General features: G+C 50.3%; 1 protein-coding gene across 1 annotated transcript in view; it reads left to right on the top strand.

Annotated features, from left to right (window-relative positions):
• Nucleotides 1-272: 272 nt before the first annotated feature.
• Nucleotides 273-18375, top strand: part of YWHAZ (tyrosine 3-monooxygenase/tryptophan 5-monooxygenase activation protein zeta) — a 40705-nt gene continuing 22602 nt past the window's right edge. Inside the window, exons 1-2 of the mRNA XM_066578636.1 lie at nt 273-406; nt 16832-17136. Of these exons, the coding sequence (XP_066434733.1) occupies nt 16843-17136 (294 nt within the window). The 5' untranslated portion in view covers nt 273-406; nt 16832-16842. The remainder of the gene's footprint in view (nt 407-16831; nt 17137-18375) is intronic.

Below are 18375 nucleotides of genomic sequence, written 5' to 3' on the forward strand. Positions count from 1 at the left end.
TTCACTTCAATGCCCCCTTATCACACGACTACTACTGCTGCTCCTCAGGACAATGGCCACCAGCTCTCCCTGAGAAGCGAGCACTGAGGGCCAGCAGAGTGACTGTGCAGCCAGGCCGGCGGGCACGAGCACCCCACCCTCCACAGCCGCGCGCCCCCGAGGCCTTAAGGGAGGGCGCGAGCAGGCGGTGATTATGCCACCCAGTCAGCGGTTGCCATAGCAGCGCTTGACGTCACTCCCCGGCCCCTGCTCAGCGATTGGAGGAAACCCCGTGGATCGGTTAGAGCTTTGAGCGCTCGGAAGAGACCGGACTCTCCCAGCGGCAGTAGCCTGAGAGACGCGCATTCACCCGCCCGGGGACCCGACGACCGCCCGCTGCAGCTCTCCGTGCTCCCCTCTAACACAGGTACCGGCAGCGGGGCTGAGGCATCCCCTCCACAGGGGCTGAGCCTGACAGGGCGGGGGAGGCCCGGGTAATGGCGGAGAGGAAGCATTGTTCACGAGCAGGGAGGGGGCTGGGGCCGCGCTGGGCTCTCTCTCCTCCATCCTTTCCCATTGTACATCCCTGCTGGGTTTTTTTTTTGCCTAGCCTTATCATTGCGAGTCCCAGCATGCCTAGCTCTAGTTGTCAGGGCTGCTGGGACTTGTAGTTCCCCTTCATTTAGAGCAAAAGGAAGCCATTGTCCCCAGAATGTCTCCTTTCTGTTAGCAGTGCGGACCCTCCCTCCTCCCCCACCCCCATATATGGGGCTCGGCTGATCTCATCGCCTGCCGGATCTTCATAGACGGGAAGATTCGCCCCGATCGCATCACTTTTTTTTTTTTCTTCGTTTTTTTTGTTTTTGTTTTTTTTCTTCCTTATTTATTTTTTTTGTGGTTCATATTATAAATTGCAACATTTTGCAAATCGTTCCACTTATGTTGCAATTAAGCAATCGGTTGCGCCGATCGGAAGCAGAGCTGCAGACACCGATTTATGATAACCCCCCCCCTCCATTCATCGCCCTCCGGTGGGATGCACGGCGCTGTACGCTGCACGGGGCTGCATGCACCCTCCCCCATGTTGCATTGATGCAGTTTTTTTGTTGCAGACATTGCAGCACAGGTGAGGCCGCCCCCTCCGCCATCGCCGCTGCCGCCTCCTCCTTGTGTCCCCGGGGAGGAAGGGAGGTGTCTCTGTAGTGCGAGATCATCCTCCCTGCTGGGTCAGTGGCGAACAGACAAGGTGACAGTGGCCATATTCCCTGGAAAGGTTGAGCACATCCCCCCCCCCCACACCCTCCTCCTCCTCACAAAGGAATCCTGTTCTGGGAGAGCAGCGGCTGCGCTGGCGCCGCTGATGCATCGGGGGACGGTTGCATCCCTGCTGCAGAACATGCGGGCACTGACTGGGCCTGATCTCCTCCTGCGAAGGGATTAAGGTCACGGTGACCTCGGTACACGGCGGATAGCCCTATATTTGGTGGTAGTAGGCGGCGGTACTGCACGGCTTGCAGGCGAGGAACAATGCCTCGCTGTCTGGGCAAGTGACGCTGTTTTATGGATTTAGGATGAGGAATTTGCTCAATGCAGTGACCGGCTGAGAGTCGGCTCCTCCAGACCTGCGTCGCCCCTCCCCCGCACATTCCACATCCTTGGGAAGGGAGGTGTTCTCGCTGGGTAATAATGCCTTGCAGGTTTTGGATTGTGACGGTCGGCGGCGGCGAGGCTTCCCGGAAGAGGGGGTCTGTCTTAGCATGCATGTCTTGGTTTCCTTTCAGGGGATGTTAATGTCTTAAGTGTTTCCAGATGGGTAATGGGGGGTCTGATGAGCGTAGGGGGCATGCTGGGTCTGGAGCACCTTGTGTAAGGGGAGCCGTGCGTTAACCCGCGCAGCGCCATCCGCCGTGGCATCCTATTTCTCCCTGTTTCTTGCGGGTGATTTGTCTGGCATCTACAATTAGTCGCCTCCCTTGCTATAAAACGAGGGCGTCGGGGTGATGCCTAGTAAGACTGGCTGCAAACAGGTAACACCAGCTGGTTGGGGTGGGGCCCTCCTGATCCTTGTCACAGCCCCCCACCTTACAGGGGGACCACCTTCCGCAGCCTTGGATGACGTTGCAGGAAGAACCTCGCTTAGGCGTCCTGTAGAGCGATTTCCAGCGTGCCCCTCTATATAAAGGACGTGCCGCCAGGTAGCCGGGCCGCTCGCGGGGCGGGGTGGATGTAATCTTTCGGTTCCTGTTTGTACATGTAGAAGAGCTTGCGGCAGCTGGATGACGCCCGCACGCTTCCCCGTAGGTGGATGGGTTGACCCTTTAGTGGATTGGCTGACCTATGACCTCTGCTGGCTGGTATATGTAGATCAGTCCCTGGATTAGGGATATTGGAGGGGATTTGAGGATACGAGGGACTAAAATGCATACATACACCCAGCGTGGGGAAGTAGTTTAGACTGTCCTGGGGGTTTTGGGGAGCTTTGGTTATGCATTTGTTCCATGCAGAGCAATTAATCATGTGCGGGCATAGAAGCGGGCACAGCCTGGGAAAGCATACATGCGGCAAGGGTGGAAATGACATGTAGGTTGTGGTGTGTGCCCAGCGCTAACCGCTGGCTTAACCCTTCCGGTGCCTGTAGTGACTGTGTGACAAGCGGAGGTGAATGCGGAGTATACAGTAAATATACATGGTTGCATCCTCCAGACAGCCTTTATACATGCAATGGGTGTAGATCCTCAAGTACGTCCCCCTCTTGGTTATAAGGAAGGTGTGAACTTGCCCATTGCTTGTATTATGCACAGGCTCTCCAGGAATGGCCGCCAGCATTGATGTACTAGTTTTTCACATTTTTATAAACTTTTTCACACTTTTTTTGCTTTTAATACAGTATAATGAGCAGTCAGGTTTATCGTGTGTAAGCGATCACCTCATCACTAAAGGGGATTGTTCGTGACTGAAAAGGTACTTACCTGTCCTCGGCCCCAGCAATCCAGCACTGCAGCCTTGTGATTTCTCCCGCCTCGGAAGTCAGGTGACTGCTGCCTGCCAATCAGAGGCCAGTGTCGCCGCCCGTTCTCCTGGCATCAGCACTCACAGGGTGCAATGATGCCAGGCGTTCAGATTGGTGACGCTGCAGCCTGTGACTGGCAGACAGAAGTCACTCGACTTTTGCTATGAACAGACTGGTGGATTGGGGGTGGCGCTGAGGACGGAGGGGGACCCTTGTTTTAGTTTTCAGTTATTTGGCACTAATTTTGAAATTCCTTTGTAACCGGACCGCCCCTTTAAAGGGAACCGGGCATGTCCCCACAGCACCTTAAACTTGGGTTATAGGGCTGTTAGAAGACGAGGCGGGGAGCCGGATGAGGTGGTATTTAATACTCTCCCCCTGCCGTGATCCAGCGGTATTCCCTCTAGTCGGCGTGTGGCACGAATATCTGACTCTCCTCATGCTCTCCCATAGAAGTCTATGTAAATGTTACCACTCGCCCATCACTGGTGCTTACTATACTCTCTGATCACGTGCTTTTAGGGCATTTTCTGCTACACATCAATAGTATTTCACTGGAGAACCCCTTTAATCCTACCGAGGCTATATGAATAGACTCACAGCTGGACCTTACCAGTTGGTGGGGGGGGGGGGGGGTGCCAACAGGCTGACACTGTCCAATTGGTGCTGATGTTAGGCTTTAGAGACACGCCTCCTTGGACAAGGGGATGGTAACGCCCAATTGTTCATACATTTTCGGGAGGAACAGAGGGAACGGTGCAGAGCTGTGATACATTGTCAGAATTGTCATCGGTGGGAATATAAGCATTTACTAAAACAGATGTTAGACGGGGTGCAGGTCCTCGAAGATGCCAGAGTAGGAACACTGATTCAGTGCTTTTGTCGTTGGCCCAGACCACCAATATTGGCCATTGTATAAATTAACTATCATCTTTCAATCAAACTTTTAATGGCGACCAGCCTCGCACAAGTTCTTCTGCGATACTTACCTTGGCGTACCACGTGGGCACACCCTAACTTCTAGGACTGTACGAAGGTGTCGCTCTTAATGGCAACCTGACACATTGTAAATACATTCTGCTCTACAGGCAGCCTGTTATAGAGCAGGAGGAGATATATAGCGTGTGGGAAAAAATCTATATAACTCATATTAATACCTGCTCAATTTATGCTTAAATGGGTATTCCGGTTATAGGACGTGTTTTCACCCATCGGACAGATAAATGAAAGCTGATAGATTGGTGGTGTTGTGACCACTTGGGACGCCCACCGATTTACTAGAATGGGGACCCCCCCCCCCTATTTCACAGTTGAAGATGGAAGCTCCCCTTGCTGTAAGGGAATGGAGCAGTTGGTCGCTAATGTGCACAGTGCCTCCATTCCTCTGACTGGCACAGACATTTAACGGAGTGTAGTGCATGGCTATCTCTTGTTGGCCCCGCAGAAATGAATGAAGTGGTGTCAATCCATTCATTGGTCGGTCATCATTCTGGCACAAGCCTTCCACTTTTGGGAGATGGTAATTGGGGATCACCTGTCTCACGGCACGCTGCTGCGATCGCAGAACCTTGTAACAGGTTGGAGGGGCTTTGAGTGCTCGTCCGAGCCGGCAGATGACTGTCCTGGGAGGAAGAAGAGGCTGCAGGTGGAGTGCTGGCCGGAAGAAGAGTAAGGTGCGCAGGTTAAGCCGCGGGTGGGTATTGTATCTTGTCACCACAGGAAGTGTGTTTGGTGAAAAGATACAGGCTGCTTGACAGCCGGGGCACGCCCCCAGTTAATTGGCTGCAGGGCTGCGTCGCCCTGCTCGAGCTCTCAGGTCCTAGCACTCACTGAGAGCGGCTTCCCCCATGGCACAGCGGCTTCTTGATGCTGCTAACCTAAACTCCCCTCCAGCCTTTCCCCTATGCCGCCGCACCCTCGCTCTCCCTCACTGTCACCCACTGCTGTCCCCTAACCCTGCAGCCCTCCTCTGCGTCTCCTCCCTCACTGTTATCCAGCGCTGTCCTGTGCAGTCTTACTGCAGTGTCCCTGCTCCCAATCAGCCTTCCCCACAGCCTCCCCATCCTCTTTCCTCAGTCTCACCCAGCGATGTGCTATCAAGTCTCCGATACCGCGCCACCGCAGTTTCCTCTGTCTCCGCCAGTCCTCTCTGGTCCCACATGCTGCCAGTGCAGAAAGGCCACCAGGGAAGCTGCTATTGCTGCCGTAGAACCCGCTGGGGAAGCCAATCTTACTGAGTGCCAGGACCTGAGAGCCCAAGCAGGGTGGGAGGCAGCCCTGCAGCCAATTAAAAACGTGGCACGTGTCCAGGCTGTCAAGCAGCCTGTATCTTGTCACCACCCACACTTCCGGTGGTGACAAGATACAATAATACCCCGCGGGCCTTGGTTAGTAGGGCTACGGGACGGATTATTCACGCCGGAGACCCCTTGAAATGTTTTAGGCAGCATGGGGACAAAGTGCTGGAGCTCTCCTCCCACAGGGCCTGATGATTCCACAGGGTAAAAATAAAAAACGGGGCGACTTGTTGCGGCTTCTCCCCAAGGCTTCTGGCTGCTTTGCAGGCTAGGCCATGCTGTGGCTGCATTCGTTTCAATGGGGCTGACAGAGTCCAGTGAGCGGTACTTGTCAGTGTTTGTGCATACAGGTGTAGTGGTTGGTCGTAGAGTGAAAGTTGTCAAATCACTAAGACCACCCACTGGACTCTTAAAGGGGGGGTTGTCTGACTTTGGGGGAAAAAAAGAAGCCATACTGTCCTCTCTCCTGCCCCCAAGAAATGGTGCAGTGGGTCCTGTGACCATCCCGGTCTGTACTGACAGCGGAAGTCAGATGACTGCTACAGCCAATCGGATATCAGTGTCACCACGCTTTCCACTGGCATCAGTGCTCACATCCTGAGCACCATGATGCCTGGAGTTCAGAACTGGGGTGCTGTGACCTCTGATTGGCTGCAGTGGTCAGGTGACTTGTTTTTTTTTGTTGTTTTTTTTAAGTCTGAACCCATTGAAGCATAAAATACAAGTTACACTGAATGTACCTTTCCTATAAAACGATATATCACCCTCCTCCTGCTCTATAACCGGATACCTGCAGATCAGACTGTGTAGCCAACCTGACTGGTTCCCTCTAATGCACTGCCTGTAGAGGAGCCCTGACATCATCAAGGGGTTGGCTTATGAGGAATAATTAAGGTCTAATTTCTATGCCAGTTTTTTTTTTCCCCCCTGTATATTCAAAATTCAACAAACGTATTGAACATTACACACCAGTTCGATACATTTGTCACATTTTGCCCTGGAGAAGGAAAAAACACCCAGCAGAAAATACTTCAACTATGTGTCTTATGATGAAGCTGCCCACAAAACTGATGCCAGCTCCCTCTGGAGCGGGCTTGTGCAAGAATTGTGACTTTTTATAAAAAGTCAAATAATTAATTTGTCCTAAAATTGTACTCCAACTAAACGGCGACCAACCGTCAGACATGCATGAAACGCCAAGAATTGGGCAGAAACACCTGCTGCAAAATGGGTAAAGGAATAAAAATGGTGGAGATTGTAAGAAACATAAGGCAAAAATAAGTGATATGTTGGGCTCCATGTATAACTTGTCGCTACAATGTCCCATAAACCTGCTTGCACGGGTCGGCCGCGACTGCTGGCAACTCGTACTTTACCCGCCGGGTAGTTATTGGGCACAATGCGCAGAATTTATTACTGTTAAAGTTTCAAATGCTGGTGTTATATGAACCCGCAAGAGCAAAAGTATTGGGGTGCACATATTACTACAAAAGGGTATCTTGGGCTTTCCACACATTTTTATAAAGAAATGAAGCCAGCTGTGAATGGAGTAGGCTTCTGGTATAATTCATGCCACCCGCTAAACTATAGCCACTTTTGTTAACTGGCATGAGCAGGCGTGCATTTAAAAGGCACCTGTACTTTCAGACGACCTCACAATAAGCTGCCATGTACATGAGGAGTAATGCTATAGACTTGCCCATTCTGCAGACTCTAGCTTTGATTTTCATTTCTCTCTGAGCTGATAGATGGAGACTGCTGTCTTCTAAACACTGCAGATTCTTCTCTGAGGCCGGCTGCACACAGGTGAGGCAGATTCCACATGCGAGCCCGTGTTATCTGTACTGCGGAGGCTCACAGGTCGTTCTGCGCAGTGCAGACGACCCCCACCCCACCTTTTGAAGTTGATGGAGGCCGTCCGTGCAGAACATGCAGCAAAATAGAGCATGCTGCGTTTGTTTTGGGTTTTGCAGAATTCACATTTCATACCCACGAGTGTGAAGGAAAAATCGAAACGCGAGCTTTTCAACTACTGCCTCTTGCTGCGGTTCCTCCGTTCAAAATCCGCCTGAGTCAAGCCGGTGTTGGCCAGCTTCACACTTATTACAGGTGCATTTGTGCCTCCGTAATATGGAAGAGTCCCGACCCAACCCGAACTCAGCGCATCTTATGATAGTCTGTATTTGGGCAAGCAGTCCCACAGTTGTCGTCCATATTACGGATGCATAAATGTATCCATAATAAGCTTGTGTGACACTGTCCTAACACTTGTATATAGACTCTGCACACTGTCCATCAATGTCGCTGTGTTTTTTTTTTAATGCGAATGTTAATGGGACTTTCTAATATTAAAAAACGCATCGCACAAACTTATTATTTTTTTTTTCCTGCGTTGCATTTGTAACATTAGAAAGTCCTAATGAAATTTGCATTTAAAAAAACGCAGCGTTATCACGCTCGCCAGTGTGCAGGAGCCATTATTGTATCGGGGAGGACACTAGAAAAGTACTGAGCAGTGTAGATGTGATTCCAGTAGCTGTTAAGCAATCACTCAGCATTAGTTCCGAAGCCACAGCTATATAATGTTTACATCAGGCGATTTATCCTTTGACCAAGCGAATAATGTTAGTTCGCTCGTTCAGGCAGATACATCGTTGGCTTGTGCAAAAGAGAAACGTTCAGTTGTTAGCATTCACTGTACAAGTGCCGGAGAGCGACTGACCAATTGGTGAACGGGCCAACAATATTTACGCTTGTATAAAAGTGAACAATTCATCGTTCGTTTTCACCCATTTCAATGCCAGTTCTATGTAAAAGAGCCTTGCGTTCGTTCTTCTGTCTCCCACCTCCATTGACTTCTATGGTTGCATGAGACAGCACCCCCACACATCCCAACTTCCCATTACTAGAGAAGCTTTACTTCAGGGGTTTTCCAGTACGTGCCCACCCTGGATGGCAGGATACACCGGGGTCTGAGCCCTGTCAAGTGGCTGACTAGCATAATTGCAGGCGTAGCTCATTGAAATCAGTGGAAGCTGCCCTTGTAATTGCTGGCACAGCTTCCATTGATTTCAGTGAGCTGCACATGCAATTACAAGCTATGGCCGTTTCACAGGGGTTCGAGCAGCGGCTTCCCCTCCAACTCCGGTATATCTCGGCACTGACAGCGGATGCTGCCTGCAAAACCCCTTTAGCAGCGAACAGCGGGTTTAGAAGCGGCTTCGCCGCCTGCATTCTGATGCAGTCATCCTTCCACATAGAGAGGAGAGATGGCCACAGCAGAAACGGCGATAAGACTGACATGCTGCGGCTTTGAATTCCGCACGGCATGTCGGTTTTATCGTGGCTCGGCCACATCGGCTTCTCTGTACCATCTGGAGGAGATTTTTGCAAATCTCATCCACTTTGCTGCTTTATCCCACGATAAAAAATGCCGGCAGAATTTCCATTCAGAAAGTCCGCACAGAAATTGCGCCCCGTGGGAGCCCATCCTTGGGGTGATTTATACTTGTGTTATGATGGCCAATGCAATAAGTATAAAAGTACAGTGATTACTTTAAGGCCTCATGTCCACGGGCAAAAGAAGAATTAAAATCCGCAGCGGATTTTAACTCTTCTCCCGCACGCGGATCCGTGCCCCCATAGGGATGCATTGACCACCCGCGGGTAAATAAATACCCGCGGATGGTCAATAAAAGTGATTTTTTTTTAAAAATGGAGCATGAAAAAATCTGGACCATGCTCCATTTTCATGCGGGTCTCCCCCGGGGACGGCTCCCGCGGGCTTCTATTGAAGCCTATGGAAGCCGTCCGGATCCGCGGGAGACAAAAATCAGATTTACTCACACGCTCTGGTTCTTCTCTTCGCCGCGGCGCCATCTTCTCTCAGTCGCGGCTGGATCATTTTGCTTCGGGCCGGCGCATGCACGGGGCAAGTCACCGACGTCATCCTGCGCATCCGCCGGGCCGAAGAAAGAAGATCCGGCCACGACGCAGAGAAGATGACGTGGCAGCGAAGGAAGGATCCGGAGCGTGCGGGAGGTCAGTTAATTCTGATTTATTCTTATTTTCAGCCCTCATGTCCGTGGGGCAGGAGGGACCCGCTGCAGATTCTCCATGGAGAATCCCTAGCGGGCCTGATTTTCCCCGTGGACATGAGGCCTAAGAAGTTGCTATTTTATTTGCACAAGCAATACTTGCACTAAAATGTGCGACTTTTATACACCATTTTTGGCATTAAGGCCCCCTGTCCACGGCCGTGAATTCGCCGATTGTGGATAGGCTGAAGCTTACCATAGATTTTCCGCTCGTAGCCGGCAATTCGCAGCATGCTGCGAATTGCCCCGATTCTCCGCAGTTAGCCTATCTGTCAGATAGGCTGACCTGCGGAGAACTGTGTGCCGGCTCCTGCTCCTCTGCCGCAGGATACCACAACGCCCGTGGACAGGAGGCCTTACACTCCCAACTAATTGTGCTCCTATGGACAGCAGTTAGTCTGGCTTTACACTGGCTTATTGGTGAGCACAATACACACAGAATAGAACGCCCATTTTGGTCATACTCCAAAAAATATAGAAAATTGTGTATTCTGTCTATCTGCACACCAAAGTCAATGGGGGTGCACCGATGCAGGCGCTATGCGCAAGGAGATGCGTGACATACTGCGGAATTCCGCAGAAAAATAGCACCTCCGGAACGGATCCGTTATGTCAATCGCTTGTTTGCGATGTGCAGATGAACCTGCCTTGCGGCTGCAAACAGTGCAGTGGATTCCGCTGATGCGCTCACAAAAAGCATCGTTCATTATGCAAAAAGTGCAAACTCTCCTGTGAAGCCGACGCAAGACTCGGTGCAGAATGTGCTGAATTGTGTGCCTCACCAGCCGATCTTTGTGAGGGGCGATGCTTGCATGTGTCGCCAGCTAGTAATGTGGGGGTGTCATGGAGGGAGCCGGCGCTGTGTGAGCAGAGTACAAGGTGCATCTTCAACATTTGTTCCCTTCCAAGAGGTGAAACTTAAAGGGGTTGTCCCGCGCCGAAACGGGTTTTTTTTTTTTTTCAAACCCCCCCCCCCCCCCTGTTCGGCGTTCTTACCTTAATCCCCGCGCTCCGGTGACTTCTATACTTACCGGTGAAGATGGCCGCCGGGATCCTCTACCTCCGTGGACCGCAGCTCTTCTGTGCGGTCCATTGCCGATTCCAGCCTCCTGATTGGCTGGAATCGGCACGTGACGGGCGGAGCTACACGGAGCCCCATAGAGAACAGCAGAAGACCTGGACTGCGCAAGCGCGGCTAATTTGGCCATCGGAGGGCGAAAATTAGTCGGCTCCATGGGAACGAGGACGCTAGCAACGGAGCAGGTAAGTATAAAACTTCTGATAACTTCTGTATGGCTCATAATTAATGCACAATGTACATTACAAAGTGCATTAATATGGCCATACAGAAGTGTATAGACCCACTTGCTGCCGCGGGACAACCCCTTTAATGGCTTCTTGTTTCACAGATGGAGCAGATAGTGTTGTCTTCTAGTAAAACGGGTGTCTGTTGTATGTACAAGTCAGATCCTCCTGGAGGGGTCCGCGTGGGGGTCTAAAGCTGCACATGGAAAGTTTTTCCACTAGTTTTAGCCCAGAGCTTTTGTTTAGGGAAGTCTAAATGGAAACTCTAGTTCTCCGATCACACCAGAAGATAGAATCCCACCGGTCACCGTTTGCTTTTTCCTTATCTTGGGACTATAGATGCAGCTTATAATGAATTTATGTGGAATTATGCTAAGGCCGCCTGCACACGGGCGGAAATCTCGCGGGATTTCCGCTGCTGAAAGTCTGCATAGGAGTGCATTACAATACGCACTCCTATGCAGACGGCCACGGTTTGGCCGCGCGAAATCTCGCGCGGCAAACAAACCGCGGCATGTCCTATTTTTGTGCGGGGCTCGCACTAACCCGGCCGCCGGCTACGGTCTGCGCGGCAGCCGGCACATGAAAGAGCCGGGGCCGCCAGGCGCGGGTGAGTACGCGCTCGTCCCTGCAGGCTCTCGGGTCGAGTCCCGCGGCGAGAATGCTCGCCGACGGATCCGACCCGCTCGTCTGCAGGCGGCCTAATAAGGTGGTATTAATGGGATGTTCTCAGGATAGGCCACCAATAGATCAGCGTGGGTCTGCTGCCCAGGACCCCCACGGATCAGCCATTTGTTGGGCTGGTGCTCTTGAGCTGATTTTTGCAGGAAACTGACAACTTCGTTCCCACTGCAGTGCTCAGACTCGCTATTGCAGGCAAAGTAGGTCTCATGCCCACGGCCATAACTAACTCCGCTAGCGGAATATCGCAGCGGAGTCCACTACGGCGCCCCCAAACCCCCCATACTCGCCTCTCAGATACACTACATGAATTCTATCTGCCGGGCCGGTGTGCAGACGCTCCGGCTGTGGCCGATGACGTGGGCAGAGACGCGTATTCACACGATACTTCGGCTGTGCTCACAGCGGAAGTATAGCATGACGGCCGGCTTCCATTGACTACAATAGAAGCTGGCCGTGTGTATTCCTGCGGCAAATAGAGCATGCCGTGTTTTGCTTCACGCAGCAGAATTCTGCAGCGCAGAATTCTGCAGCATGAACCTTGAGCTATTGGGTTCAATAGAACCTAAGGCCTCTCATGCCCACGCCCATGGCGGGCTCCGTTAGCGGAATAGCACAGCAGTCTGCCCACATACTCGCCACCTGAAACCACTACGATATTCCCGTCCCTCGAGCCGGTGCGCATGCTGCGCCGGCAGTGCGGGATGACGTGGTGAGCAGGGACATGTATTCACGCAATGCCTCCGCTGTGCTACAGCGGAAGTATAACGTGCCGGCTGGCTTCCTTTAACTATAATGGAAGCCGGCCGTGCGTATTCCCACAACAATTGGAGTATGCCACGGTTTCTTTCAAGCTGCTGAATTCCGCTGTAGACTTCTGCAACGTGAACATTGAGCTATTAGGTTCAATAGAACCATATAACTGCGGTATAACGCCATGGATCTTCGCCACGTAAAACGTGGCAGAAATCCGGCCGTGGGCATTGGCCCTTTTTGAAGTTAATACAGACTGCAATACCAAGCCTGGCCACTACAGTGGGAACAGAGCTGTGTGCTTCCTGCAGAAGTCTGTTCAGCATATAAGCTAGGCTGTGTGAAAAGTTAGACTCCTGTTTAAATGGACACTTTCTGTAGATGGAAATCCACTTGTTCCCCTCTATTCTAATATACGGGGTCCACGATATGAACTCACAGGACCTCTGAATGTCTATATCTGCACTACTATGGTTTTTTTCCATGTGAATGCACAGCGGATCATCCTTGTTCGGAAAAAAATCCGCAACCCCACCTCCGATCCTATTCCCTACCTTCCTAATTGAATTTAAAATCCGCCATTGTATTTGCAGATGTACTGCGGCTCGCACGCTTCCATAGACATGAATGGAGCCCATCCGCGGTAAAATGGAGCATGCTGCGTTTTCTTTCTGTGTGTGCCATCCGCAAATCAAATCGATGCCCCATGATTCTCTAGGGGCCACTTGAACTGCGGATCGTCCATGCGTCTGCCCCGCGATTCCTATTTTGCTCATGGACATTAGGCCTAATGAATTCTCTTGGCTTATACCCCTGGTGCCATGGCCGGCAGTCTAGAGTATTTCTTCATCTCCTGCCCATTATCTCCTCCGCTTTCCTTTACTGCCGGCTATGTCTTGCTCGGCAGTTATATTGGATTCTTGGATAGGCCGGTGGTCCCCAGTATTTGTGCCCCCCTGGTACTTGGATATATTTGACTGAAGGAATGATTACTTTGTTGCCAGCTGTAAGCGGCACGAGGGCGTGTGGACTGGTGGCGTTATCCTTCCCTTCATCCATATTATGGACTAATGCTGCCGTATCTTGGTGTGAAATGGTATTTTCCGGCTGAATGTGACGTGTAATTACCACTTGGTGTGAGCTTAATAGTCGCTATGATTTGGTTATCTGAATGTTGTGATTGTACCGTCACAAGCAGACAGAAGTGTGCCAATCAGTTTACCGCAGACGCTGCGCTGTTTACTGCTGGGTGGAGAAGTGCCAGGAGCCGCATGGCCACGCTGTTAAAGCCTAATGCCTGGTGTCTTTTGGGGTCAGTCTTTGTATTCCGTCTGGGGTTCCTCTTCTGTTGGTTTAGAAGTTCTACTAATTTAGTTCAGGGGTTTTGGCATCTTTAGTCTCCATGGGGAAGAGTGAATGTAGTTCTGTGAAAAAATGGCCATTTTACTAACTGTGTTGATGTCTTTGCCCAAAAAGTGATTTGCATCCGATTTGCATCCGTTTTTCTTAGGCGTGATCGCGCTCGCATGCAGCTTGCTTGTCCTGTAAGTGTGGCGCGTGTTTCTCACGTTCCCATAGATGAACAAGAGTCACGCAAAAATAGGAGATGCAATTTTTTTCTAAGGCCGTATTTACACGCCAATAGTGAGATTTGCCCACGTTTCTCCAGCGCAACTCGTGGTGTCCGTGTGCTGCACAACGCAAGTACCAATCGCGTGTGAGAATGGCACAAAAATAAGACTTTCGCCGATGGTGTGAGACGGAGAAAATGAAGCGAGAGAAAAGAGATCTGTATACATTAACCATTAATAACTGCATCTTGCAATCGCACATTATTTACTTGGCCCGATCGGCCCAAGACAAAAATCGCTTGTGTGAATTTACCCTGTGACAGTGCAGTAGCAAGAGTGGCCTGTAGAGGGCCTCTGAGCACAGTCATTGTGTTTGATTTAGTTAACCTGCTAGGGTGCGGCTACACCGTTTAAATTTCCCCTCCATCACAAACTCGGGGTACTTGAAGCTTTGGAGCTTAGGTCCATTGAGGCCTGAGGTCTATGTAGACCTGGTGCTGGTCTGTGAGGGACCTGGAAGCACGGAGCGGACAGGGTAGTCGGCCCCTCGCTCATCGCCTGCCGGGGTGAAGTCGCCTTCCTGGAAGAAGCGTTGCTGTGAGCACTGTGGTGGATAACAGTGTGCAGTTGCATATGATATGCTGGACTGTTTGTAAACTAAATACCTATGCTGAAATAAACGCTGGAGGAACCAGCATTTGGACTTTACCCTGTTTCTGGACATCGTTGTGGTGCTGCCACCCCTGGGCAGGGAAAAATAAGCAGGAGATCCCAGGCAAGTAACCCCAACTTGCCACAACCCGTTCCATTGAAACCAGAGGCGATAACAGGGTTTAAGCCTTCGAATGGTCTTGAAGTGCTTGGATCAGAGGCGCACATGCTTGGCCTCCACTGCCAGAACGTCAGGACACAGCATGGTTGAAATCACAGCGGAGACTGCGTATGCGTGTTGTCTTCACCCCCTTTCACTGCTAAGATAAGAGTTCAAGTGCTTGTCTGTCTCCAGCAATCCCTTTGAAGTAGGTCTACGGCTTCCGCTGTCACAACTTCATGAAGCGCTTCGGATGACATCACTGGATAGGATATTTCTGTAATGGGATCGCATGCACGGTTTATGTTTGACTTCATATTGAAATGAATGCAGGAAACTGCCGCAGAAATCGCATTATTTAAATAGGCAATGAAAGTAAATTAGTCGGGCGATAAAAAGCACTGAAATGCAGCTTCTCTTACACGGCTTGTACCAAAATCTAACGTTTTCTCCTATCTTGTGGATGATCAGTGGTGGACTAATTGCTGAGACCCCACTGATCATGGGACTGGTCCCCGCATGAATGGAGGGGAGGACGTGCATTGATGCACCGTTTATTTCAATGACGGCATCGGAGGTTGCTGAGCACTTAGTCTGCTGCTCTCGGGGTCGATGGTCCCACTGGTCAGACCACCACTCTTCATAGTAAACCTCTATCCTTTTGGATAGAGGATCACTGTAGATTTTGGTATAACCTCATTAGTGAAGTACATGCGAGAGTTCAAAATGCATTTGGGTTGCATTTGTAGAGGCGGCACAGTCCGTGAACGTGTGCAATGTCCGAACGGCGTCCTTTGATGGTGATGACATCAGTACCGAAGTAAATGGACATCTGCTGGCGGCACATCCTCTATGGTAGGCGGGATGTGCCACTGACAGTGTAAACTGATACCCGCGAACAACTGCGGCATGTCCGTGTATAACGGAGCGCTGATCGACTTGCTACATCAGTTGGTGTTGATTGTATGGTTGCTTCCATGTAAATGGGTTGTCCAGGCTTAGAAAAACATGCCTGCCTCCTTCCAAATGTAGCGCCATCCTTGTCCCTAGGGTTGTGTGTGGTATTGCAACTCGGCTCCATTGAAGTGAATGGGTCAGAGTTGTAATGCCAGACACCACCCACAGTGAAGAATGGCACTGTTTGGAAGAAAGCAGCCACGCTCTTCTAACTCTGGACAGCCCCTTTAATGGTTTGCTTTACTGATTGATATGCCTTATGTATTTACAAAGCTGCACTGAGCTCCTATAATGTGCTGTATGAGGCCTAGTGAGGAGCTAGGTAGCCGGCACACCGGGATATCTGCTGCCAACGACTAAGTTTTGGTGTTTTCTTGTCAAATGTCCGTCCCTGTGCATGCTAGTACTTTGCATTACAGAGAATGTAGTCCCATGGAGCGGACGCTGCACTTGCCATATTTTCCGAACTATTAAGACCTACCCGGGTTTAGACAAAAGATAATGGGATTAAAATATTTCATACTAAATCAAACTTCCCTGGTGGACTAGAGTGGTTGTGGATATTTGCAATGACCACAATGGTAATTGTGCCCCTCGTAGTAATAGCAGTCCCCAGTAGTTCCTGTAGTAGTAGTGGCTTCTAGTGGTAACAGTGCCCTGAATACCTATGGTAGAGCAGGAAATAACTTGCCTTCCCTCCGTAGCTCTGGTCGCCACTGAGTATTGCAGGCCCTGACCCTTCCTCCCAGCATCTGCGTTACTGCACTTCTGTATACACAGCGCAGATGCCGGGAGGCAGTGTCGGCGGTCCGAGCCTGCAATACTCAGCGGAGCTACGCAGGGAGAGTAGGTGGTCACCTGTGTTAATGATCAGTTACAGCAGTTCTGCTCTGCAACTGATTTATGGAAGTAGTCAGAGGGGTCTGGCGATGCTGGATCCTTCCAACATTGGAACACGATGCGCACACACTTTTTAGCAAGAGTTGTTTGTTGTCTTCTTGCTAAAAATGGTGTCTTATTCTATAAAATCCGGTATGTCTCCTCAGCGCTTTGCTGTGCTTCTCTTCAGCAGTCCCACAGAGATTAATGGAGCAGAAGCACACATGCTCATCCACACAGAGGGAGGTGGGAGTCTGTTCTTGTGATCGGTGGGGTCCCAGCAGTCAAACCTACACCGATTAGATACTTACAATGTGGTATAACCCCTTCACTCCTCCAAAACAGGGGCTGCAGCCATCAGGTTTTATTGGGTTTCCAACACACTGATCTACATGGTAGGCTTTGTCTGCCTTAGTTGTGCACAGTATGTAGCAATGACACGAATGAGCTTCGAATTGCACTGACACTAAACCTGTTCTCCTTCTATCTAGAACCTTTAGCCATGGATAAAAGCGAGCTGGTACAGAAGGCCAAATTGTCCGAGCAGGCAGAGAGGTACGATGACATGGCCGCCTGCATGAAGCGAGTGACGGAAGAAGGAGGTGAACTGTCCAACGAGGAGAGGAATCTTCTGTCAGTGGCCTACAAAAATGTAGTAGGTGCCCGCAGGTCGTCCTGGAGGGTCATCTCCAGTATTGAGCAGAAGACAGAAGGCAGCGAGAAAAAGCAGCAGATGGCTCGAGAATACCGGGAGAAGATCGAAACAGAGCTGAGAGATATCTGTGGTGATGTTCTGGTAAGAGGCCCCCCGAGATCAACCTCTCTTTTGCATAGTCTTAGAATCTAACTAGTGCTCTAGATGGAAGGTCCTATTGCTCTATGGTTGTTCTGATGCCACTGACACATAATTGTGCACACCTTTTTTAACCAGGCATTTACAGCATTTACTGGTTTTATTTTGTTAAATTATTCTCCTTAACCTGACTTGCTGCTTGCAAAGTTTCATATCTATCTAAAGGCCCATTTACACGCAACATTTATCGCTCACACTTTGTCTAAACGGCAGCTTTTGAGCAATAGCCGTTACATGTAAATGCACGCTTGTTGTGCACCTACCATGTACTGTTTGTTCATCACTGACTTTAGGTCAGGGACCGCATGCTGAGTTCTCCGCAGGCAACATTGATAACTATGTATGCAGCCTGCGGTAGAATAGACATGTATTTAGAGAACAGATTACCCACTGTTCTCTAAATACATGCAACTGAAGCTAGTTAGCCCATTAGTAACTAATGCAAAATGATCGCTCAAAACTGTCAAACTGACTTTTGAGTGGTCATCTTTGTGTGTAAACGGACCTTAAATGCTGATTTACACGCAACAATTATCGCTCAAAATTCATCCGAATGAGCAATAGCCGTTGCGTGTAAATGTGTGCCCATTGCAGAGTTCAGCTCAGCCTAAAAGCAAGTCGTCCCTCATGAGAAGGATGGCATGTTGTGTTCTCTGCAGGCACCACTGATAGCATTGTATGCAAGCTGCTGCCCATGGGAGAACAATATACATGTATTTGGAGAACAGACCACCCGCTGTTCTCTAAATGCATGCAAATAAAGCTAGTTGGCCACTAATGGGCTACTTATTTTTTTTTGTTCTGCTTGTAATCCCCTTACAAGCAGGGGGCATGTAGCATGCCACTGTGCAGATTTCTTTGCCCTTATTTCCCATGCTGCATTGCACTGTGGTGAGTTAACCCATATGTGTCTGTTCGCACACACCCACAAGCTGTAACAGCATGAGAGACAGATTGTGGAGATTGTATGACGGTGTCTGCCGATCTGTCAGCCTGCAGCCTGTGAAAATGGCATCTCCCCATGTTGCTATGGAAATGTCTGTCGTTGTTACTATAGAAGCTCTGTACCTAATGTCTGAGTGGATTGCAGAGAAGCAGGAAGGGAGACCCCTGGTGGCAGTCACTTCAAATGTGACTTAGGCCTCCCTCACACAGGGCGTTTGCAGAAACGCAGCGTTTTTC

The sequence above is a fragment of the Eleutherodactylus coqui genome, chromosome 9 (genome assembly GCF_035609145.1).
Source record: "Eleutherodactylus coqui strain aEleCoq1 chromosome 9, aEleCoq1.hap1, whole genome shotgun sequence".
NCBI classification, from domain to species: Eukaryota; Metazoa; Chordata; class Amphibia; order Anura; family Eleutherodactylidae; genus Eleutherodactylus; species Eleutherodactylus coqui.